This window comes from Harmonia axyridis, chromosome 5, assembly GCF_914767665.1.
Source record: "Harmonia axyridis chromosome 5, icHarAxyr1.1, whole genome shotgun sequence".
NCBI lineage: Eukaryota > Metazoa > Arthropoda > Insecta > Coleoptera > Coccinellidae > Harmonia > Harmonia axyridis.
In genome coordinates, this window is record NC_059505.1 from 4584969 (window position 1) to 4611549 (window position 26581).

The 26581-nt window shown below is 35.8% G+C and overlaps 3 protein-coding genes across 6 annotated transcripts in view; 1 reads left to right on the forward strand and 2 right to left on the reverse strand.

Annotated features, from left to right (window-relative positions):
• Positions 1-445: 445 nt before the first annotated feature.
• Positions 446-5229, reverse strand: LOC123681048. Its single transcript, XM_045619239.1, has 7 exons — positions 5010-5229; positions 2518-2741; positions 2145-2334; positions 1302-1503; positions 1109-1210; positions 690-782; positions 446-635 (listed from the first exon to the last, which is right to left on the reverse strand). The coding sequence occupies exons 1-7, from the start codon at positions 5225-5227 to the stop codon at positions 453-455; spliced, it is 1212 nt and encodes a 403-aa protein (XP_045475195.1). The 5' UTR covers positions 5228-5229; the 3' UTR covers positions 446-452.
• Positions 2930-4085, reverse strand: LOC123681053 (putative hydroxypyruvate isomerase). The gene has a single exon (XM_045619246.1). It carries the CDS (start codon positions 3838-3840, stop codon positions 2992-2994), a length of 849 nt encoding a protein of 282 aa, XP_045475202.1. The 5' UTR covers positions 3841-4085; the 3' UTR covers positions 2930-2991.
• A 147-nt stretch (positions 5230-5376) lies between the features above and the next one.
• Positions 5377-26581, forward strand: part of LOC123681047 (telomerase-binding protein EST1A) — an 83789-nt gene continuing 62584 nt past the window's right edge. The window contains exons 1-15 of one of the 4 annotated variants that reach the window (XM_045619235.1): positions 5377-5510; positions 6012-6197; positions 6251-6642; positions 6717-7014; positions 7219-7546; positions 9022-9478; positions 9695-9849; positions 10087-10119; positions 10181-10593; positions 11379-12147; positions 13093-13171; positions 13233-13343; positions 13659-13874; positions 14178-14239; positions 21149-21294. In XM_045619235.1, the coding sequence (XP_045475191.1) occupies positions 6038-6197; positions 6251-6642; positions 6717-7014; positions 7219-7546; positions 9022-9478; positions 9695-9849; positions 10087-10119; positions 10181-10593; positions 11379-12147; positions 13093-13171; positions 13233-13343; positions 13659-13874; positions 14178-14239; positions 21149-21294 (3619 nt within the window). In that variant the 5' untranslated portion in view covers positions 5377-5510; positions 6012-6037. Of the gene's footprint in view, positions 5511-5569; positions 5726-6011; positions 6198-6250; positions 6643-6716; positions 7015-7218; positions 7547-9021; positions 9479-9694; positions 9850-10086; positions 10120-10180; positions 10594-11378; positions 12148-13092; positions 13172-13232; positions 13344-13658; positions 13875-14177; positions 14240-21148; positions 21295-26581 lie in introns of those variants that run through there. The other 3 variants (XM_045619236.1, XM_045619238.1, XM_045619237.1) reach the window with 3 other exon arrangements.

Below are 26581 nucleotides of genomic sequence, written 5' to 3' on the forward strand. Positions count from 1 at the left end.
AACACCACCCTGGGCAGTGCTCCAATTCCAATTTTCATTTAAATCAGTGGTGACTCCAGTTTTCAAGAATAGAGGTAGCCAAAAAGAGGCGAGGATTTTTTAAGGGTGATCAAGATTTTCAGGTCCATCTTGTTAATGTTAAATTCTTGTTCTGTTTTTTGCTCATGCAATATTGCAGGAGGGGGCAGCAAAAATTTGGGTGTGGAGGACTTGATCCGCTGGATTTAATTTTAAGGAGTGTGTAGTGACTATGTCTGCTCTATAGGGATCGCTGAGTTGTAGCAGAGTCACCTCTCCACGATGGTGTGAGAGGGCAGAGATCACTAGATTGCCTAACTGAAGAGTCCACCAGCGATCTCGGTATACGATTCACCATAATCCTTAGGAAGAAGGGCGCATCTGCACAAACTTGGATGAGAACTTTTTGCCAAAGAAAAAATAAAACTCAAAAGTTAAACAAAATCTAATTGTATCAATTTTCGACCACATGTATAACATAGTTTAGGTACACGACTTATATCTGCCTTCTGTCGTACTTCCTCTTCAACCTGAGGTTTGTTAGCTTTCGATCCTTTTTGGGGCCCTACATTCAGGTGATATACTGCAGACGGTAGACTATGGATTATAACAGCCGACTGAAATAATATTTTATATACAATTTTTTCACACTTGGTTAAGTAAAAACATACGTAGGATGTTTGGAGATCTACAACACGGAGCAATGCTGGATCACCCCCACAACAGCACAAAAAGTCTGAATTCATGAAACGTCCACAGTAAAGCTGTAAGAATTTAAACACAGAAAAAATACATTATATCATGAATATGACATAAATTGATTATAGAATTATAGAGGCAAAACTTCATAGAAAAAGTTTACTTAAGAGTATTGTTAATTTTTGTTCTTCCTTTTTGGTTGAGGGTCCTCTGTCATTTAGTTTATGTACAGTGCTTTAGTTCGGCCAGGCCTAGTTTTAAGGCCTTGTATTTTGTATTTCATTTAACAATTTCCAGTACAGTTTTGTCATCATAATATAAAGTGTCTCAAAAGAAAATTTTTGAGACACCTAGTTTGTATTTGATATGTAAAGAAAAAAAAATTGTTTACCTTGCAGGCATGTACGTCAGGATAAAATGTCGAAATAATTTTGAACGAGGAGTAATCCCATAGCTGAAGCTGCTCTTCCTTACGCCAAGAACAAGTAAGGATCTATAAAAAATATTCAGTTTAAAAATTTTGTTTTTCATCTTGGCAACATATTCCGTGATCATTTCATTGGATTTGTATTATTTGGGATCACCTCTGTTCCTCTTTTATTGATATCTAAACCCTCTCCACATAAATGTACTCCTGAAATATGTTTGACTGCATGGGGGGCTCGTAGGTCCCAAAGATGCACCAAATCGTCCCAACCTCCAGTTAAAAATTCATAATTTGATCTTGGATTGAATCGACCAGCGAAAACTCTAGATATTGGACCGTCATGAGATTCTTTTCTATCACTGAAACGTAGGTACGTGAGTATAAAGTGTCATTTTGGTTATCATCCAAATAAAGATTAATATGAATCTGAATCAATTTATAATTAATATAATGGTTATAATTTGAATTATTTTTTGACATTTCTTATGTGATTTGTGTTCAGTATGTACTATGTGTACTTATATCAAGTGTCGGTTTTTTAAGCTTTGTTCATACATTTCATTGCTACTTCAGCATGCTTGGGCGGTCTCACGTAATCAGAAAATATATTTGTCAGTCCGAGATTTGAACTCCCAACCTTTGGTCTAGGAGGTACAGGGCCTTACCCACTAGACCAATATTTCATTATTTCTTGTTTATTCTGTGATAATTTCGAAGAATATCAATTCTAATGTTTGTTCTAAAAATTATCAAGAGTTAATTTGAATAGCTGTTTTTCAAACAAATGTTCATGTAATAATATGTTATTATGAAATATTTCATTATTATGACGTTATGGTCTCTACTGTGTGATCATCCTAAATTTGAAGTAGTTTCCTCTGCCTCTTTATAAGGGTTGTCCTTTGCACTTTTTTTGTGGTTTATCGACTTTTTCATTTTCATATGGCTCGCTTTATTTTGTTCTCAAAAAGCATTTCACAATTGTAAAAACGCTACCTACCTTGCTTGCAAAACACGCTCTTGGACTTTCGTTTCTTCGTCATAAAGATATATTTTCATATTATCACCATAAGTAATGAATTTTGGCAATCTTGGATGATATGCTAAACCATAGGTCTGCCGATTCTCCCGAATAGTGTAAATACATTGTTTGAAGTTGTAGTTCCAACATTTTACCAAACCATTAACATCTTAAAATTATGAAAAATCTACATTTCATCTTTGATGTTTCTAAAAACATTGTATATTCTATAAATCAAATGTTTTTCTTTGAGCATGTCAGTGGAATGAATATCCACTTGGAATTTCAGCTAAACAACTGGTTTGGTATTCTTATACATATATGAGAAAATAAAGAAAGAAATAGAACTTACAAGTGCATGTATAACAGTTATTAATTGGATAATTTTTTGTTACTGGTCTGTGCTTTACACAAGTCACTGAAGCAGTTCTTCCTTGAACTTCATTATCTGCCAAGGTCATGAGTAATTCATTCGAGTCACTTTCAAAAATTTTCAAATTGCCATCAACTCCACCACCTGCATACATGGTGAAATCTTCATTATATTGACAACAGAGCTGATCTGCTGTACATTCTCTAGAATGAGGTCATTTTTATTGGGGTTACTATATTTTTCTGAACATTTAAAAAACATTTCTGAAAATAATACTGACTTATATGGAAATACATTATAACAGAATATAAATAAAGGATATTTTCCTTAATGCATTCTAAAGGATTCCAACCTATTTATTAAAACTGTTACAAAAAGAAAACAACAGAAGAAAACATTATGTAATCTTTATTGAAAAATATACAGCATATTTACAAAATATACTTAAGGGTCTTAAAGATCAAATCCCATATCTTTTATCCAACTCAAGCCCTTTGAAGTATCAGTTTTAGGTTTGTATTCAAGTCCTATCCAGTCAGTATATCCTTCACTTCTCAAAAGATCTAGAATATATCTATAGTTCAGTTCACCATCAGTATTTGGCTCATTTCTGTTTGGCACTTGTGCAATCTGTACATGGCCAATATATTCCCTCAAATCTTTTATAGTGTTAGTTATATTTCCTTGAATATGTTGTAAGTGGAAAATGTCCAACATTATTTTCAAATTGGGACTATCAATTGTTTTAACAACATCTATAGCTTTGTTATAACTGTTCATGTAATAATTTGGAACAGAATAACTATTTATAGGCTCAATTACACCTAGAATATTTTCTTTCTCCAATAAACCTACAGCATATTTTAAATTTTTTACATAAACTTCATCATTAACTTTAGAAACTGGTCCTAAAACTCTACCAGACATAATATGAATTTTTCTAGCTCCCAACTCTTTTGCATATTGAATGGTTTTTTGAATGCTATCTTTGAAATCTTGTTCTTTACCAGGGATAGCAGCAAATCCCAACTCACCCTTTGTCACATCACCGGTATAGATATTGATTAAGACTTGTTCTATTCCAGCTGTATTTTTAGCTTTAACAATTTCTTCCTTAGATATACCAAAAGGAAATCCAGTTTCAACACATTTGAAGCCAGCATTTTTGGCTAACTGATACCTTTCAAGTAAGGTACTCTCAGTGAAAAGAAATGCTAAATTTGCACAAAATTTTGTCATTTTATCATCTACAGTACTATGGACAAGGGTGAAAGCGAGCAAATATAAATAGAAATTGATCATGTGTTATTTCTTATCTTATCAAATCTATCCCATAATTTGATAATTCGACCTTGTATCAAGGTAATAGCACCAGTGCTGATGGTAGATATAAGATTGCAAGACTTTGTATTTTCTTTCTTATTTGAATATTACCCTTAAATAAGACTTTATTATCATATACTCGTTAAGTGTAATTGTGTTCATATAAATGTTACATTCACTCCAAATGAAGTGAAGCAATGAACAGTAAAAAGATAATTGACTAATTGAGGTTAGCAAAAAAATTGAAATGACAACTGACAATTATTAGCTACCATAGATCAAAATTATGAATTCAACTTGAGTTTTCTTCCTCTAATTTTCAGAAAAATATACATTATTTTTAGAGCTCTCTCATTTTTGATTGATGATTTGGTAATTTTCTCAAAACAATATATTACCTTCAATGATCGTAAATACAAAGTTCTGAAGTTCAATATTGTACACATATTTTTAATTGATAACTAAGCAATTACATGAAAAAAATTTACAATTCTTTGAATCCTGCTCTTTCATATTTTAATAATCTTATATTATTTACTATGTTTCTATTGTTTTATGTTAGTCGAGGTACTTGTTTGAATTCAAATTTGCGGCTTAGGCTTATTTTGAAATATATACTGATATACATATTTCATAAAAATAATGGAAAGAAATCCAGTATCATATTTATATATGAATACCTGAATTAGTTGAAGAATGTAACTTATGGGTTGATTGCTGCTTTTATAACTGACCATAGTTTTTTATATTATGTATATAAAGATTTTGTTTGAATGTTTACATTTTTCCTTAGAATTTGAAATTCCTCGTCACCTCCAATGAAATGCGTTATAGAAAAAATATTGTGATTGTGATTATATTCTGTCTTCAGAATAACAATTTCCGAAACTCCCAATTTGTTTCAGCTGTTTTCTGTTCAAGTTTCATAGTTCTATTTATTGTCAAAATTAAATTTCGAAATATAAATGTCTTCAGATTTATTCGCATTGTGTCTAAAGATATTTTAAGTTCTGTGGTTATACTCTATAATAATATTTGAATGGAGATAATAATAATAATAATGGACAAAAATTAATGATGACATGAATTATATGATAAACAGACTTTGAGAATCAAAATTATACAATTGGAAAAATAAAAACACTTACGCGCTTCCAGTAATGATTGCTCTACCTTCTATTGTTGTTGTATCCTTAGGTCCTTTGGTTTTTTTGAAACCCCCTGTTTCAGCTGGACCTTTTATTCCTTCTCCTGTTTCTTGATCAGCTTTTTTCGAAGGACTTAATCCTGCAGCAACTTCGTGGGTGGGCTGGGCAGCAGCTAGGAGCATAGGACCAGCAAGAGATTTCCTTTTAGGTTGATCCATTTATTTACAAGTTATAATTTTGAATAATAAGCCAATTTATGATTCAATGTTGAACTTTTTCAACAACTTGTAATTTGATATTTGAAACATAGTTCATCTTCAAAATTTAATCTATTTCAAAATTGACATTTTTAATAGAGGGGTGCTGTCAACGTAGATCATGTTGCAAAAAAGAACTACTTAATTTCGTGTTAAACCACTCACGTTTCTGTCATTTTTCTATGTTGTGAAAAAATAAATGGTTTTATATAATAGCAATATATATAAAAAACTTGGTGAATTCGTAAGTAATTCCGGATACATATCGATTAATGAAGACGATTTTCCCATATGTCATATTATATTTGGCATCTGTTCATCCAAATACAGATTTGAAAATTATGGCAGTTATAACCTATAAAATAATTTAATTTAATATTGTTTACAAACAAGGCTTTCTTCAGATTTTACTGTGAATTATCAGAATTATATTGTTTGCACTTAATCCGAAGCTGTAACGTATGTATTGCTCATACTTCCCGATTTTATATGTCTACTTTATGACAAGGCCATATGATTAGATATGAATACTATGGAAATTTTAAAATGTTATATTCTTGAAATCCTCCTATGAAAAGGAAAGGAGTACTTTATTTCATATTTTATTATTGCATTGAATGTTTTTTCTTTTCTATTTGTGGATTTACTAAGCATTTTAAAGTAGCTAGATGATGAAATAGATATGTATAGTTATTTTTTTCATGTTATTTCTATATTTTCCAATCATAAGCATTGTTATATTCAGAAAATACAAAATTGGCAAGGAAGACTATGAAACGTAGGCCACACCAAAAATTGTATACTCCTGGAAGTGGTTCTTTACGCAAGTCAAATTATGGTATTGAAGAAAGCGAATCAGATACAAATTTAGTTGTTAATTCCAAGGAGAATAGAAATCAAACTTATGTTGATACTAAATTTAAAAGTGAAGGTAGGATAATGCCACAGATTTTTGTAATTTGAAGTTTAAAATGCTTGTTCAAGGAAATACCCCAAGAAATGCTTTGCATAATACTGACAACATGATGGATAAGTTTAGTGATTTGTCAATTAAAGATAATTCTAAGAGGAGTAGGAAACCAGATATGGAAATTTACATCCCTAGAATAGTAGCTCAAAATAAAAAACCTGATCAAGAAAATGGTGCTTCAAGGTCACGTAAAAGAGATGATTACTCTCAAGAGAAAGAAATAATTGGGGATAATGAAAGAAACTCTTTTAGCCATTCTAATGGAAATGATAAAAGATTTGAGCCCCATTTCAATGATAGATTTAACAGCAATAAATCTAAGAGATATTCAAACAACAGGAGGCGAGGTAGTGAACAGAGGGAATTTAATGATGAATGGGGTGAAAGAAATAATCACTCTAGACAGGTAATTTTTGTTTTATTGAATATTTTCTGATATTTTCAAGAGTTTCATAGGATTTTTGATGATCTGTTTTTTAGGTTAGACAAGGATCCGAACCAAGGAATACAGATAATTTAAGTAGGGATCAAAGTAATTGGCCAAGAACAAGAGATACTAGAAGCATGGAACATTCAGGACCCCCTAGTTCTAGTTCTAATTATGGTGATAAACCGTTTCCTTCAAAACCACCAAGCGGAAGGAGAAATAGCATCATGAGCCATGAGAAGATGAATGAATTACCTCCAAGATTTCGGAAGAAAATGATGGAAGAAGGAAAACTGAAAAATGTGAATTTACAAGAAGAAGGATGGGATGGTAGTAGTCTAACTTTCCAAAGTAAGTGGAATATTATATTTAAGAATCCGGTTTCTATTCATAAGCATAATCATATGTTATCATAAAACTATGATCAAAAAGAAACTGATAACCGAGTAGTAGAAAATATGACAGAAATCCAACCACAAACTCCCAAGTATGGAGACAAATCCCTGTTCATTTTTCGCATCAGTTAAGATGAATTTTCCTTTTTTTTCGTTGTAGACACAAGCAGCCAACATTCAAGCTATGCTTCAGATAATAATTATCAATCTGGACCAGGCTCCTATGCCACCCTTCCTAATTCCCATAATGTTCAACATAACCACATGTCTGGTCAAAATTATGGATTCTCTACTTTACCCAGCAAATCTAGTAGAGGAAGAGGTCGCTTCAATTATGAGCAACTTGATTATGGTTCTGTTGGACGCCCAGTTGATCTGAGGAGTCCTTGTCATTCTAGACCATCGACTCCACAGTCTATCAGCGGAAATTATAGGGATGATGCCTTTGGAGGACCTACCAGTAGACCACATACTCCATCCTATAACAGGTAATTTTACAGAAAGCCATTCTTATTTCACTATTCAACTCTCAAATAATTATCGACAGGGTGAGTCTGTAACTTGTATATACATTTGAATAGTACATTTTTGAAATTTCGAACTGGGATAGTGTTCAGTCTCACTTCTTATAGATCTAATTGAGGCCTTTGATTACGGACCGCTCACAGTTCTTTTGAAAAGTTGAGTAAATACTGATTTTGTGAGATTGGTTTTGAACCAATTGAATTATTGTTGTCAGATAGATTCCAGGTTGCATTCTTGAATGACAATTGGTCTTAAAAAATATTGGAGTGCCACAAGGCTCATATATTGGACCTGTGCAATTTCTAATATTCATAAATTACTTCGCAGATTTTATGTAATGAACGTTAGTTCTGTTGATGACACAAATAAGTGATTACTAAGCTCACTTGGGGTTCGCATGTTGATTCGGTATGCTTGAAGCTTGCAGATATTAATTAATTGGTGCTTGGTAGTTTGTCCTCTTCGGTTTCGCGAGATGTACTTACAACTGCATATTTTGCTTCATGTGAATAGCATCTGAGGTATGATATACTAGTATGGGGAAATTATAGCAGTTTTGGAAAGTTGTTCAGATTATAGGGAAGAGCTAAAATTAATAATCTAGCCTACTGGGATTGGTGTAGAGATTTGTTCAGATCTCTGAAGGTACTTGCACGTCCATCCCTTTTCGCGTATGAAATAAAGATTTATACTCAAAAAAGATGTAGGGATTGTAGGTTGAAGCGGTCGCAGCGAGTACCTGACTTCCTATCATTAGAATTTTATAACATATTGCCTCTGAATTTTAGAAAACTGTATTTTATAATTCTGTGGCAAATTCATTCATTCTGCCATACCTTTTAGAACAAAATCGAACAGAAATATTTCAGTTTCATACAAATTTCACGGTTATATTTCATTTATATATGTTGGTAGTTAGAACACTCTTGTCACAGATTTATCTATTATCTGTCAAATGTGTGATACAGAAGACAGTTCTGCCAATCAACATTTTTCAATGCAAGAAACACTAAAGAATATTTATGGAAATATTCCATTAATTTCAATAAAAATTCAGTGAATTAGAGAAAAAAATGTATAATTCTTGTACAGAGGCTCATTCATACCTATCATTGAAAAATTCGCCACTTCGTGACTCTTTTTGAATTATGAACTGGTAGAAGAATATCTTTCCTTTCTGTACTTGTATTATGAATAACTTGTCAAGTTTAAAATGTAACAGAAGAAGGATTTATTGAATATGATATTTTTATCTTCAATTCATGATTTGGTTGTTGATTATTTTTTGATGTGTAGTTTCATTTACTTGCCTGTGTATTTTCTTTCTTTTTTTGACGATTATATATACTCATGTATCTATAATAATGATAATAATAATATCTAGCATGTAGATAATATCTAGCATGTAGATACTCACTTATACTGATCTGAATTACAGAAGAAATGACTACAATAGGAACAATGAAGATCACTATCATCCTTCATCTCGACAATCGTCGCAAGAGAGAAATAGAAGAACCAATTTCAAGGACAATTATCGTCAATCGGATGATTATTATCAGCCAAGAAGAAACGATGATAGGTATAACATGCGTAGCAAAGACGATTCCTATCAGCAAAATCGAAGTGAAACTAGAAATAATAGGAGGCGGAACGAACACAGAGATCGTAGAGGTCGAGGTGATTTTAGGAGGGACGATTATAGAGGTCCAAACTCTCATGATGATAGGTACAATAATGATGCTGTAGTGAGCAGAGATGTATCTCCTGAAAGGAATGCAGTTTCCTTGCCATGGGAAGAAGTTCCAACCTTTGAAAGACCTTCAAAACCTGCAACTCCTAAACCTGTTGAAAAAACTAGTGCAACACCAGAAAAAGATGGTGGAATTGTTTTTGTAAGTTCAGGATATTTTAATGAGACGTAAAAATTATAGGAAATAATTTAGAAATGAATTAACCTAACCTATAAATGATTTATCAATATTTGTGGAAATTATTTGCTTTCATTTAATTTTTTGGTGCGCTATCATGTAATTTCAAAAGATGGAAGCAATAACAATGCTAGCAAACCAAAGTCTATTTCATATGTTCATCGTAATGTTGTTTTGCAGGACTGGAGTGAGGATGTAGAAAAGAGTTCTATGTTGGAACAAGAAGCACTTAGTGATGTTCCATCGAGAAGTTCATCAGTAATCAGTCTGGTAGACAACAGTGCCAATCAGGTATCTTCACAAACTAATGGAAACTCTTTGAGGAAATCTAAAAGGTAAGAATGAAAGAAACTCTTGTGTACACTTGATCAATAACCAAACTTTTGGAGATTATTGATAAGTTCTTCACTATTTTTGTTGTTTGATGTCTGATTGTTGATTTGAATATTCTAATCAATGTTAAAATATTTGTTTTAAGTCAACTCGATGGTTCCTACTAATTCGGAGAACTAGTTAATACATATACATGTCCTGTTTACCTCTAATACCTTGTGTCTATGTTTTTTTTACAGCAAAAATAGAAAAAGAGATAAGAGAAGGAGAAGGTAAGACAACAATAAAAAAACTTGCTATGAGTAGTTTTTTATACCAATCATTCGTTTCTAGAAGTCGTAGTAACATGAGAGACAGGAGCAAAGAAAGACCGAATGAATCCGAGTCATTCGATAACTTCAAGGTACCATCCGAGCCAGCACGCAGACGCCCTTCGAGAGATAGTAGCTTTGAAAGATTCAGCAGAGGTTCCAAGATTCGTAGCAGGGAGGGTAGCTTCGATAGGATGCGAAAATCTTCGACAAGTGAATGCGAGAACTGGAGAGAAGAAATTCGAGTGAGACAAGAGCAGGAGAAAGAGAAGGATATAAAAAGAAATAGGAACAACTCTGGTACTAGTGACTTTCAAAGAAGCAGGCAGAATTCTGAAGATACTCAGACCAAGAGGAGAAGTTGTGATCTTTCTGATATTGATGTAAAGAAAGCAGGTGTTCTTGTTATTCCCCCAGAACATTCACAGGATGCTGGTGAGTTCTTATTTATCATTGAACTATCAATATTTTCTGATGAATGTTAAGATTATGAAAACGTGCTGAAGTTTTGTTTCACTTCATTCTCAGCAAACTGATATCAAGCCGAAGTGTGACCATCCCCACTTTGCCATTGAAATAGAATTCTGGTTTTTTTTATATCAAATTACACAGATGTTTTAATTGTTGCACTGTTCCACTGGACTATGAGGATTGTCTTGGATAACCAGTATATGGGATATATCATTGCGATTTTGTTTCATCAGAAGATTCCTCTGCATTATCCATTGAACTTCATATTATATGATATTGTTATCCTCACAGCTTTCTTTTGTAAAATAAATAACAAAGAAATATCCCCAGAATATTAAAAACACAATCCATACCGAAGCTTAGATTCTATCATTGCATGGTACACTGTCTTCAATCCATTTACACTTAGAGATCTTGATGTAATTGTTAAGATGATCCTAGCTTTAGGTTTACTTTTGTGACAATTCTAGTTTTGTTCATCATTGATGCAGACTCCTAAGAATTTAGAGTATGATGATAGTTTTGACTCTTCACTACCTATCAATATTTTTCCTGGGCTTTCTATACCAGAATTTGTGGGACAGAATAGGGTTATTTTTGTTTTGGATTTATTCAAAATCAAGTTATTACCCTCCAACCATTCGGCAGTATGCGATCAGTCCTGCACTGCACTGCAGTGAAGGTTTTAGCGAAATGATATCATAATTTTGATATTTCAATTCCTTAATATTCCTTAACTTCTTTTTCAGTTACTTCATCATCTCCTCCTAGTTTGAATCATCCCCGATATGCTAATGCCAGTAAGCAAAACGTTCCACATACTAGAAGCTTATTTGACCCTAACAACCCTGACAAACCTATAATCGTTAAGTCATCCACTTCAAGAGTTGCCCCAGGTATTCCCGAAAATAAAGAAATAATACCTCCACCAGCTGTCTATGATATGTTTGGAAATATTTGCCCCGCTTGGTATATGGAAGACTCCGAAGAAAATCAGATGTCCCATTATCGCGAAATGATAAAAGATGTGAAAAGAGCAGATCAAGAAATACAATATGCCATCCACTCGGGGATCTTCCTGAAGAATTGGTCAGCCGTTGAAACTTTTAGACAATTTTTGAAAGAGTCCTTGCAGTACTTTTTGGGTAAAGATCTCAAATTCAGCCAAACCTGCAATATAGAACAGCATTTCTGGAAGTTGTTGTATTACAACATAATCGAAAGGATTAGAAAAGCTAGTCAAGAGGACGAAGAAAACAAAGAGGATTATAAGCAGTTTGTGTTGTATTTGGTCGACGAAGGAACACAGTATTTCGAGGGATTGTTGAAATTTCTGGAGGAAACTTATCAATTTCAATTGAGCGATTTTTTGGGCGCGAATCAGGCTATACCACAAAAAGGATTGGGGTACATTGGATTGGCCCTGATTTCGGCACAGAAAATTCTCATTTTCTTGGGCGATTTGGCAAGATACAAAGAACAGATCAATGAGACCATGAATTTCGGAAAATGTAGGCAGTAAGTAATTTTTTTTTGTGCTATTTATTGATTTTAGGGCATGCATTTTGTGAAGGGTGAGCAAACTGGGTCTCGACTTGTATGATAGATATATTTGAAAGTTGCAAGTACTTTCTGCTTTGTTCGATATTTTTCCGAAGGTGGCTAGTTTGAAAAATTATTTATTATTTTTGAGTTCTGGTATGAAAAGAATTGACAGTTTTTCGACAAATAGTATTTCATAACGTTGACAGTGATATTTCACATGATTTCTCATAAAATCGTTAATGTTCAATTCATCTAGATCATAAAATGATAACCAATTTCAACGAGACAAGATAGGTGGGGGAATCTAACAAACGCTCAAATTGAGCCTCCCAAATTTTAATACAATGGTGTAAAATTTGCTCAAACTTGTACCTCATATTCTGTAGCATTTCGGGGGTAAGTAATTCTTCTACATTTGTCGACAATTCCCTGGATTCATCCTGTGGTATAAATTTTCAATTTCAAGGGATATTTTTTTGACATTGGCATATTGACAAATGTCGATAAGATTGAAGTTTCTATCAAATTTAGCGCCATCTACTAATCGAAAATGAAATATTAGAGGCTACAATTACTACAGAATATCTAGTATTGATTCATTTTATCCTTTTGCAGTAAAAGAACGTTTTTTATGTAAAAGTTGGGAAATTTCATATTTTTCTTGCTACCAACTGAATATTACTAGAAAATAAAATCATGTCATTTACTTACCTCACAACGCTTTGAAGATATTTACTCTGTTGAAATACTCATTTTATTGAAAAGCTAAAATTTACGCTTAACCTATAAAGGATTTTGTATTTTTACCTATTCATATCATATCTTTTATATTGTTGAAATATTGTTCATTTTAATACCATGCGTTTGTATTGATACATTTTACTTATTTGTTACTAAATAACAAACTTAAATTTTCAGGTGGTATATAAAAGCGCATGAAATAAATCCCAAAAATGGTAGACCTTATAAACAATTGGCTCATTTAGCTGTGTGTGCAGTAAGTTGTTTGTTCTTGTGCTTCGTGGAATTTAAAATGCTCATTCTGTTTTCGTTTTTAGCGTAGAAAATTAGATGCCGTTTATTATTATGTAAGAAGTTTGATGTCTTCTAATCCAATATACTCATCAAGGGAAAAGCTGACCAATTTGTTTTATGAAAATAGTAGAAAGGTAAAGAAACACTGAAATTAATCATAATTTTATTGAAATGAGCATTTTGTATCATTGTCAACATAACATTAATGAGGATTTTTTTTATTATAACGCTGCAGTATCTTCAACAGATAAATGTACGTATTGTAATAATAAAATGCTTCTATGATAATAGCTGATAATTTAAATACACTAATGCATATTCTTTAATCTTGATTTTTCCTGCGAAATATTTTGATTGTTTCCTGAAACCTGATGAATGAATATTAGAAGAACCCCTCTTTTTAAGTAGTAAGTAATATTGAATATTGTAACAATTTTTTTTTGATATAGTATGAACAAGGAGAGAAAAAACGTCGCGAAGAAAAATTGGAAAGAGCTAGGCAATACATGAAAGAAAAGGAAAGCGATCATAATTCCAAGCCAAAATCACTCAGAAAGGAAACGTGGATTAGACCAGATGGAGGGCAAAGAGTTCATAGAACGACTCAAGCTGTGCAGAAAGAAGATTCCGAAGAAGAAAATCTGTTGCTGCTGAGTAGCGTCGAGGTAGGTCATTCCCTTGGGGGATTTGAAATGTCGGTGAAGATGGCTTTATGAATTAAGTGTTATTGAAAACAATCATGTAAAGATTGAAAAATTTTAGTGTGAATTTTTCAGGAAATTGTGATTTCAACTTTTTGTTTAACTATGATTTTAATTGTGGAGTCAGTTATTTTGAAATTTGTTGCGGAAATTTATTTAATTTGTTTCATTTTTGTTTTTTTTTTAGACGATGATAATGAAAAATAGTTCAAGAAACTTGTATGTAAATTTCTACTATTGTTTTTTTAACCATAATATTTATTTCAGGTTAACAAACGATTTGTGATAAGTTATCTTCATGTTCATGGGAAGTTAATAACTAAAATTGGGTGAGTTTTTGTCAATTTTATTATATTATGTGTATATACAAAAAATTGTTATGGTACTGGCGATGGTCATCTGCGCCAAAGGCCCTCGAATTAATGAGTGAGGTGTTATGAAACTTATTGAGTGAGGGGTCTCCAAAATATTAATAGGCACGCTAATAAACTCCCGACCTCAAGCCATCATTGCAGCTTTTCTCGAATTTTTAAATGATAAATTGGGTGTTTTTTCAACTTTAAATGACAATACAAGACAGGAATATATATGAAGTGAATTTTTCCCTTCGAACGGTCCAATTTCTCACTTCTCGTTTCAATATACCTGGTCGTATAGTGTCAACGGTGGCTTGAATATTGGCCAATATTTATACATATTAACATAGCAACAACGTGTTAATGATTCTGAGCAGTGGTTGAAGCTGTTTGAGTGCAATAAACCTGAATTTTCGCGTCGATATGTGACAATGGATGAAACATGGCTTTATTATTTCACTCCAATCGACAGTCAGCTGAGTGGACTTCACACGATGAACCGAGTCCAGAGCGAGGAAAAACACAACAGTCAGCTGGCAAGGTTATGGCATCAGTATTCTGCGATGCGCAAGGTATAATATTCATTGATTACTTCCCAAAGGGCCAGACCATCAACAGCGATTATTATGTAGCGTTATTGGACCGTTTAAAGGATGAAATCGTTGAAAAACGGCCCCATTTGAAGAAAAAAAGTGCTGTTTCATCAAGACAATGCGCCGTGTCACAAATCAATGAAAACAAAGGCAAAATTGCATGAAGTGGGCTTTGAATTACTTCTGCATCCACTGTATTAGCCAGATCTGGCCTCCAACGACTTTTTCCTGTTCTCAGACCTCAAAAGAATGCTCGCTGGAAGGAAATTTAAAGCTAATGAAGAAGTAATCGACGAAACTTGCAGCGAAAGACAACTCGTACTAGAAAAATGGTATCGAAAAGTTGTAAGATCGCTATAATCGCTGTATCGCCCCCGAAGGCAACTATGTTGAATAATAAAATCGAATTTTGCCAAAAAAAATGTGTTTTACTATGGTAGACCGGGGGCTTTTCAATTGGCCTGTTATACTATCAATAATTATGAAACTCGAAAACTATTTGTAGCCATAAGTGTCACTTATGCGAGGCGGGAAGAATATTCTGCGAACAATTCCACTGGTTATTATATTCATTTGAGTATCATTCGTCAATTTCTTAACAATATATCCTTAAAGTTCTTTCCGACAAATACAAATGTTATTTTTAAATGTATCGGGTCCTATGTTTACTATGGTAGACCGGGGACTTTTCATTTGGTCTGTTAATTGGCGTTGACCGCAGCAGCACCGGCGACGACCGACGCTCTGTTCGCGGCCGTTGCGGCCTCCATTTACGCAAAACGGGCCACGGGGGCCAAAGGTTTACGATTCCCGCCGACGTCGACGACATCTCTGGCCTAGAATCCGCAGCAGCAACAACCTGGGTACCCTGCCACGGCTGTTCATAATTACTTTTACGACATTAAAATGGCACGGACCGTCATCGGGTAATAATGGCCATTGTTCCCGTTGAAAATCGCCCGCGGCGGGGTCGCAGGTCGCGCGAACAGATCGCGCCATTAGCGATATTACGTTCGATCGCGGTCGGCGCTGTTTCAATATTGCAAATAATTATAATACGACCTCGATCCCGAAGGTGCACGTCGTCGTGGGCGCTACGATCGTGATCCGGGCGGTCAAGATGGCCGAGCAGCTCGACACCAGGAAGAAAGGACGCGATCGCGATATCGCGCGACAACAATGTTGGCACACATTCAACATTACCTAATAACGGGCGTTTTTTGTAGCTGCATGGGAAGTTTCGATGGTTGTTGTCTATGATTTGACAGTTGACAATGTCAAAGTGTGTTGACATTTCTGTTCGGTAAGGTTTGGAAATTAATCATGAATCGTTTAACGCCAAAAAAACGCTCCCAAATTGTTGAATTTTACTTTACTGTTCGCGAAGTTCATAGGCAATTGAAAAGTCCCCGGTCTACCACAGTAAAACACATTTTTTGGCAAAATTCGATTTTATTATTCAACATAGTTGCCTTCGCGATACAGCGATACTAACTTTTCGATACTATTTTTGTAGTACGATTTGTCTTTCGCTTTAAAATAGGCCCCAGTTTCGGCGATTACTTCTTCATTGGCGCTAAATTTCTTTCCAGCGAGCATTCTGTTGAGGTCTGAGAACAGGAAAAAGTCAAATGCGGCCGTTTTTTATCGATTTCATTCCTTAAACGATCCAATAAAGCTACGTAATAATCGCTGTTGATGGTCTGGCCCTTTTGGAGGTAATCAATGAATATTATACCTTGCGCATCCCAGAATACTATTGCCATAATCTTGCCAGCTGACTGTTGTGTTTTTCCTCGTTTTGGATTCGGTTCATCGTGTGCAGTCCACTCAGCTGACTGTCGATTGGACTCCGGAGTGAAATAATGGAGCCATGTTTCATCCATTGTAATATATCAACGCAAAAATTCTGGTTTATTGCACTTAAACAGCTTCAAACACTGAATCATTAACACGTTGTTGCTTTTATTCGATTGTGAGCTCGCGCGGCACCCATTTTACACACAGCTTTCTCATGTACAAATATTCGTGAATTATATGATGTACACGTTCAGATGATATCTTCACAATGTCTGCAATCTCGATCAACTCCACTTTACGGTCATTCAAAATTATTTTGTGAACTTTCTTGATTTTTTCTTCGGTGACTGCCTCTTTTAGGCGTCCAACGCGTTCGCCGTCTTTGGTGCTCATTTCACCACGTTTAAACTTAGCATACCGATCAATGATGGTTGATTTTATTGTCAGTCACAGTTCGCGAAAACTAAAAGCATTTCTGGGTCATGGTGAAGCACTTCTTCGGCTGGCAATAGTGAATCTGGTGGAAAAAATTGAGTTCTTGGAGCAAGTTGGTGATGTCAAAAATGTAAACCATGTGCTTTGTTTAAGAATAACTGAGAATATTGCTGCTGTAGCCTGTAGTGTTGACAAAAACCCATATTTGTCGATTCCTCGTCGATCTAATAAGGTATTAGGCATTCCACAAACGATATTAAACCGTATTTTGTATAAGCACTTAGATGTATTGAAGCTTTTACATTTCAGTTAACACAAACACAATAACTCAAGTCAGTCGATCAGCAGAAACGTATCGTCCTTGAAATGCCTCAAAATGATCCGGATTTTCATAGAAAAATCATCTTCAGAGATGAGGCCAATTTTCAACTCGGAGGCTAAGTTAATAAGCAGAATTTTCGCATTTGGGACACGGAAAATTCAAGAATGATTGTTGAAACCCTCTCCATCCCCAACATGTCCCTGTTTGGTGATGTTTTTGAGATGGTGGTGTGATTGGTTCTTACTTATTCGAAAATGAGGCTGTGCAACTGTAACGGTGAATGGATTGCGCTACCGAGCTATGATTAATATTTTTTTGTGGCCGAAATTGGAAGATATTGATGATTGATGACGTTTATTTTTAACAAACCGACGATAAGTGTCAGGTCACACAAGCAACAATCGCATTTTTGCAAGAAAACTTTCCTGGATGTGATATTTATCGAAGAGGTGATCACAACTGGCCACCGAGACCTAGTGATTTAACACCTTTAGACTATTTTCCTTTGGGGCTAGTTGAAATATGAGGTCTATGCCAATGCCCCACAATCGATTCAAGACTTTAAAGATGGAATTCGTTTGCAGTTATATGAAATCCTATTGCAGATTCAACATTACCTGTGTCATGAACAGAATATTGTATTGTTTCAATTACCATGTTCCACAACTGAAATTCAAGAAGTGCTTCGAATAAGCAGTTAACTTTTACGAGATCTCACGAGCTAATAAACCATTTCGAAAAACACGGATCGGTTCGCGTCATAGAAAAATCCATAAAAAAAAATAACGGTTTCAAAACGTATTCAATTACTACGAAGATCGATATGTGTGGGTGGAGGCAGGTAATGCTGTTTTATTGGTAATTTCATGCGAGCGCCGATAAAATTTTATTCAAAATAGGATTTTAATCGCGGACATCCCAACAATAAATCTCCGCGTAACAGTAAAATGGCGATTTATGACGATCTGAATTGAAGCTGTTAAATTGACCGAGAGGTGTGCGTTACAAATTTTTTTTAAATCCGTCCCACGTTTACAACCGCCATCAATATGCTGTCGGGAATTTGGCACAGGAGGATTTGCTGCCCATCCGTCATTTTATTGCCAGTCCAGTAATGCCGCAAAATATGTCTAGTTTTTTTTTTTTAGTGGCAATTAGTTTAGATGTTCTGTTGCAAATTTATGGGATGAACGTGATGATGAAGAGTGTCGAGTTACGTTTGAATTTTGGCAATACCGTAGATCTAATTATCTAGGATCATTCAACGCTGTAGCAGGTAGCCATGAAAAATCATTAGTTAGTTAGTGCCTTAGTTACAAGGTTATGAATGTTGTGATCGGGATATCACAGCCCTGTTTAAATGACATATGTCAAATACAACTGTCATCCCAAGCGTCATATATTTAGTTGAAGGTTAGCAATTCAACAATATGGATCGTTTATCTACTGCTGAACGCGTGGAAATTATGAGCACTTATACTAACTGTTAAAAGATCTGCATGGTCGCAGTTCCCGGAAGGCTTACCGAAGCAAAACGACCCCAGTTCAAATATAAAAAAAAAAAAACTGACAAAGCAACTGCAACACCCAGAAGGAGCAGTTTAAATTTTAAATTTTTTTTGATAGAACATATATGGTATAGCAAGGAGTAAGTTTTTTAAATTTTACAACAAACCAGCTGTTCGAGGAGATTCAAAGCCGATGTTCAAGTTGTTGTTGAAATGCCTAAAGCACATGTACGAGGAATTTATCGCCAGCTAAGTGAATTTGAAAGAGGTCGAATTATTGGTCTACGGGAGGCGGGGTTGTCATTTCGAGAAATCGCTAACCATACGAATAGAAATCCAACTACTGTTATGAGATGTTGTCAAGCGTGGATTGATAATGCAAAATCGAAAAAGAGTAGGCACCGCACGTCGAAGGGGCACAAATGAAGTTCAAGATCGACGTCTAAGGCTTATGGCCATTAGAGACCGATTTGCGACAACTCTGTTGAGTTGCTGTTGAGTAGTTAGGAGAACAAGGACATCCTCTAACTCAGCTCAGCAGTCTTTTGGACTGCAGCATTATGGACCCCATATTGTGTTACCTCTGACGGTTGAGCATCGCCGGAAACGATTACAGTGGTATAGAGAATGTCAACATTGGAATGTAGAATGGCATCAGGTCGTCTTTCCTGATGAATCTCGATTCTTCTTGGGTGCATATGATGGCCGAAGAAGGGTTAGACGACGTCGGGGAGAAAGACGTGAACCTCAATTTGATGTTGAGCGTCATGTACACCGGACAGTAGGTGTTATGGAATGGGGTGCTATTGCACATGCAAGTAGGTTAGTCTTTATTCGAGGTAACATGACAGCGCTGATTACCTTCAAGAAACAGTGGAGCCATATGTTCTCCCTTAGCTTAACCGGCTCGAAAATCCAATATTTCAGCAAGATAATGCCCGACCTCATGTTACCAGAGTTAGCTTGAACTTTTTCGAAGCGACCCATGTGAACCTTTTGCCATGGCCGCCCAGATCCCCCGATCTTTTGCCCATAGAGCATGTTTGGGACATCATGGGTAGAAGGCTTGGAAATTTAACCCAGCTCTCATGGACTTTGGCGGCTCAGAGACATGAAGTACAGGTAGCTTTAGATAGCATCTCTCAAGAATAAATAGACCATCTTATTTCATCAATGCCGAGACGTGTTAGGGAGTGTAGAGATAATCGCGGTAGACAAACACATTATTTACTTATTTATTAAAACAAATAGTAAAACCTTCCTTTCTTTCTCCAAATTTAAATCATTTACTCCTTGCTATACTATCTATGTTTCACAAAAAAAAATTTGAAATTCAAATAGCTCTTTCTGGATGTTGCAATTTCTTTGTCAGTTAGTATATATTCCCACCAAATTCCGTAGCAACATTCGTCATGGGGAGTATTGGAAGTCTCCATCAACAGAAACAAATGTCAGTCGACAGAATCTCCTGGTGAGATCTATATCAAAAGAGTAGCTATTTTCTACCTCCTTCCAACGTTCGGAAACAAATTTCTAGTGATTAATCCCCATAAACAAAAATCTCTCAACATTCGTTCGTGATAGTGATAAAAAACTTGCGGAGTTTATTGTTAAAGTAACTCAGGCTAGATGTTAACAACCTGCAAGTCCAGAAAGGAAAATTATGAAACTGACTCGAACAATCTTCGCTCGCCGACCGATGCAATTAAAAATATCTCACCACGCTACTAGCGGCGAGCCGTCACTAAAATCCAATGTTTACATCGTTGTATGAGCCAGTGTTCGTATTCTAATCCCAAAGGTTCTCACTTCCAGAAAGTAACATTTCCACCTGTCGAGACCCATACATTTTATTCCATTCACACTACGCGTGAGTGTCGTAGTCATAGAGGTGTGTAATCATTAGCGCTAATCGCTTGTTAAATCGTAAACGCGAATACGTTCGTTTGTAAGCTTCGCGCGAACGATTTCGTATTATCAGCCGGAACAATGTAGCAATCCTAATGAAAACTCCGGGTTTTAGACTTCTTTACTGCATTCTTCTAGGAAACTCCGAAGGAACGGTTTATCCACCACAATTCCACTACGCTGTAAATTATCTTGCACACGTATTTCGAGAAGTTGTAAATATTGCGAGGGGGTCATTGTTTGAATACTTCTCGGCTTTAATGTCTAACCTGGGCAATTATGCGTTATTCTCACGCGCACTCTTATTTTGTTGCAGGATGGACAGTTTTCAAGACGCCGCCTTGCAGATGCTGAAGGAGTTCAGGGCCTTGCTGCAACACTCGCCTCTGCCGTTGCCGACTAACAGGCTGCTTCAGCTCCTGGCGCTCAATATGTTCGCTATAGAGAGCAACCAACTCAAAGGTAAGTTTTAGGGTGTAGCCAAAAACGGATGCTATTGGAAAGTTTCCATTTCTTTCTCTAGGACGCCGTATTTGTAGGTTGATTAGCCTATATGGATCATTGTTTTTTTCATTTATGTGACGGATATGTAAAAGGTAGTGGCATTTGTTATGCAGATGATGTCCAAATATGCTTTTTTACCTCAGCATTCATGAAGCAAGTCAACATGGTAAAAGACGATTTATCCATACTGATTCTACACTCGCATGAACATAATTTGAAATTGAGCGTTTATTTCGTCTAAAATAAGGCTGATCCTTTAAGTTGAAGGTGTTTCAATTACATTTTGCAACTGTAAAACTGTATAAGTGATAGGTATAATATTCGATTGCATATTGAGGTCTATCGAACTCTTATCTTTAATTGTGAAGAAAGAAGTTATATCATGCTCTTCGATACCTATACCCGAGTCAACATGTTTTAAACAATCATTCTCGCAAGTACCTTTGCAAGACCCTGGTCTTGTAGTTGCATCACGGTCTCACACTTTACTACCCTTTTTTTGATTCTGTTTCAGAATACAGACTTAAAAAAATTCAAAATTCGTGCTGTAGGTTTGTATTTGGACTATAGGGTCTCACAAAAATTAATGACCTTTGGTGGTTTAGGCTTGATAGTAATCAAGTGTCAGATGGCAGTATTCGTTTGTATGGTACTTGCCTCATCTCAGACTCTATATGGATTATTAATTAATATTTTGGGTTGATGTTCCTGTTAGACATGAAAGTAGATAAATGTTGACTAGATTCAGATCAGCCATGTTTCAGAGACTGCCACTTTTAATGCAGTCACAATTTTTAATAGTATCCCAGAACTTCACGAATTCCATATTGTAAGATATTGAATCGATTATGGAGTATTGGCATATACTTTTTCTTTCACGTGGCCCCAAGGATAAAAGTCTAAAGTGTGGACTGCACACGATGAACCGAATCCAAAGCGAGGAAAAACACAAGAGTCAGCTGGCAAGGTTATGGCAATAGTATTCTGGGATGCGCAAGGTATAATATTTATTGATTACCTCCAAATGAGCCAGACCATCAACAGCATTTATTATATAGCGTTATTGGATCGTTTAAAGGATGAAATCGTTAAAAAACGGCCCCATTTGAAGAAAAAAAAGGTGCTGTTTCATCAAGACATTGCTCCGTGTCACAAATCAATGAAAACAATGGCAAAATTGCATGAATTGGGCTTCGAATTGCTTCTGCATCCAGCGAATTCGCCAGATCTGGCCCACAGTGACTTTTTCCTGTTCTCAGGCCTCAAAAGAATGCTCGCTGAAAAGAAATTTAGCGCCAATGAAGAAGTAATCGCCGAAACTGAGGCCTATTATGAAGCGAAAGACAAATCGTACTACAAAAATGGAATAGAAAAGTTGGAAGATCGCTATAATCGCTGTATTGCCCTCGAAGGCAACTATGTTGAATAATAAAATAGAATTTTGTCTAATGAATGTGTTTTACTATGGTAGACCGGGGACTTTTCAATTGACCTGTTATATTCATTTGATTATCATTCGTCAATTTCTCAATAATAGATCATTTAAATGCTTACTGAACAAATACAAATGTTGTTATTTTATTAGATGTATCCGATCCTACTTGGGAAATTCCAGAAAAGAAACGTCTAGTGTGTACGAACCTTTAGCCGTGGTCGTCAACGCATTGCGTCGAAATCGCTGAGAACCATGAAAAATTATCTTCGGAAATTGATAGCTAACGCGGGTAATAAATTAACCGGCGTCCGACTAGAACCCGTAATTATACAACAATTATTGAGTTAATTTCAATTTCAGTTTACGGAAGGGACCTAATAATTTCGCCTAATACCCCTACCAAGTCCGTTACGTTGTTTGTAGCGGGAACAAAGAAAAAAAAGTACGTATAGATGAATGGAGGTGTTAAAGGTTTTTCTCTCGAGGCAGGTCGTTGAGTGTAATTAGCACCACGTGTTTATAGAACGCATTATGGGCGCAAAAACGTTCTTAGGAAATCGGTGGAATTGTTCGCAGAATATTCATCCCGCCTCGCATAAGTGACACTTATGGCTACAAATAGTTTAGGAGTAGTAAATAAATAGTAAAACACATTTTTTCGACAAAATTCTATTTTATTATTCAACATAGTTGCCTTCGAGGGCGATACAGCAATTATAGCGATCTTCCAACTTTTCGATACCATTTTTGTAGTACGATTAGTCTTTCGCTTCAAAATAGTCCTAAGTTTCGGCGATTACTTTTTCATTGTGTACAATGGTGGACCGGGCCGGAAAGACAGTGGCCTAGCGATATTGAGCATTTGGTACCAGCCCCGAATACCAGTCCCCGTCGTGGTTTTGGAACCATCTGTATACCATTTGATGATATTATTTTTATGAACTGAAATTGTGGACTCCTTCCCAATCCTTTTTTCTACTTAGTATCGTAATGAATGTTTCTCTAATTCTGTGGTTATTCCGTTCATTCTTCCACATTTTGCAGAACAAAATCGTGCGAGAATATATCAGAAACGCACAGTTTTCATGGTTATATTTTATTATTATATGTTGGTACTCCGAACTTTCCGCCACGGCTTTATCTGTTAATTCATCAATTTGCCTTAAAGAAATCAGTTCTGCCAACCAACATTCTTCAATGCAAAAATCACTAAATGATATTTATGGAAATATTTCATTGATTTCAATAAAAATGCAAAGAATTAGAGAAAATAATGTATAATACTCGTACAGAATGCTCATTCTACCACTCGTTCTTTCAAAAACTCGCCACTTCGTGGCTCGTTTTTGAATTTTGAACTCGTGGAAGAATATGAATGCCTTCTGCACTTGTATTATAAATAACTATTTTTCGATGCTAATATTCTTTATCATCCCGTCACTGGGAAGGTTCGCTGATGGTATTCGGGAAATACTAATAACAATATTTTCAGCCCGAACCACTATCAACCAAAACCTGCCAACCATCGACGTCAAGCTGTTAGGCGAAAATAAAACACGCAGAAATGTACACATTGTAGCCTGAGACCGAAACAATAAACCGTGGTCATGTATGAAACTCGAAATAAATCCCTACTTTCGTTCCATTATTATGTAAATAAGACTATTGGTTTTTTCCCACTGCAACCAAGATATATTCTCTTAGCAACACGCGAAAGTCGAGAACGCATACCGTTAATCTATTCAGCACCGCGTTTTCCTCTACCAATAATCATGGAAATTAGACGGTGAACCGAGAGGGGAAAAAAACGTACGCTAAACACGGTGAATTAACGCATGATAAATAGAAGAAAATAAAGCAGCGATCGTGTGTTTATGGGATGTAAGTGGCACTCCGCTGAACGTTATGCTTGAGAACGCTGTTATCGGGTGGTAGAAAGATGAATATGTACTTTCGTTGGTATGCCCACAATTGGCAATGCTGCAATCGACGCTGTAAAAACGAACACAAGACGATTTTACGTCTCAATCGGAACTTTGTTTTCGTAAAATCAACTCGTGGATCTAGCGGAACACAGAGTATCAAATAAGGCTATTTGTGTTTATTATAACACCTAACCGAAGTAACCGAAAGAGAAGAACTCTGGCGGAATCTTTCTGGTTTGGATCACTCCAAAAAGTTTCTTCGAAAGTTGACTTTACAATATCCAGGAAGTATCTGGATCTTAGTGAGAAGTCAAGTATTTATTTATTGAGCACTTGACTTAACATTGAAAAACTACTACTTGACTTGGTATTGAGTTGATTTCAAGTCAAGCTCAAGCTACTTGAGCTTGAGTCAAGAAGCTTGAATATCAAGCCAAGCCGTGAAGCCCTTATAACTAACTAGTACACCAAGTGAAAATCACCTTGCTAATAACCTCCTAATAAAAGCTTAATGGTATATTGTGCAACAAGTGGGGAAAGTCCGACTTTTATCGCGAGTGTGGAAGTTTGTGGCACGAGCCTGAAAGGCGAGTGCTGCAAACACACGAGCGAGAAAAGGACTTTCTCCACATGTTGCACAATATACTTTTCCTACAACTGCACACATTTTAATAATTCAAGTAGTGGACTTGATTCAAATCTAAATGGCCTTCGTTGACAGTATGTGCTAATTTATTGCGTTTCCATAGAAACGACTCAAAAGCCCAATTTCATTGGTCTACCAAGCGAGGTGTGGGCAAAGTGTCGTGAGAAATAATATTTCCCACAGTATGAACAATACATATTTTTGAAATTGAGTAAGCTATGAAGAATACGCTACTTTTCATAGCAGTTGTAGGAAAAATGTATTTTCTTACCCTTCCTCAAACTTCAATGTATACACGGTGTACCTCCAATTTCCGGCTCGAAGGGCCAATGTTGGGTAGTTCTGGGTTGCAGTGGTGAAGTTTCAAAGTCCCTGGTAATATTGCCAATGGGTCGTAAATCCAATGACTTGTAGTTCTGGGGAGCAGTGTCGTTGGTAGGTTTTGTGTTAGGCTCGAAGGACCAATGTTGGTTGTAATCCGGCTCGAAGGACCAATGTTGGGTTTACGTCACAACGTTACCTTGAGTTCTAAGATAGTGGATTTTTATGGACTCAAGGGTTGTGACTAAAAGGCAGATCATGCGTTAATGCCCTTTTTTCTAAAACTAACAAGTATATATAACATAAAACGATTGTCATCATATTTACGTTGGTCATGACGTCACTAGACCTATGTTATATATGTAGGCTTGGTGAATCGATCGTCTAGAGGTATGATTCGATTACCTGGCCTTTCGTCTTCTTCTTCGTTACTTTGTCGGATTTGTAATAATTGAACTCTTTTCAATTATTTACATCTATTTACAAAGCCACACTTATACAGTACAAACTCAGTATTGAGAAGATCCTAATTACGTCTTAATTACAAATTTCTCACTACGGTACTGAATTTCGTCTTTAACTCGTTTGTTGATTACTCGAAACGTCTTCGTCGTTAATTCAAGTTTTCGGTCGTCTCGTCTTTAACTTGTTCGCGACTCGTCTTGATCTAGTCCGCGAACCCTCTTTTCGTCTTACGTCTTAAGTTGACCGACCGAACTTGACTCGTCTTAGACTTGCCTTGAACTGTACCCGTCTTCGGCTTAATTTTAACTGTGCTCTCTGCCGATTGGAAGTTACCCTGTCTCGAATATCGACCTCCCTTCTCTCGGCTTGACCACACCCTTAGGGAAAGTACCATCCCCTAGTCCAATGAGAGCTTTGTCGTACTGCCCACAAAGATCTTCGCGGATTCCTGGA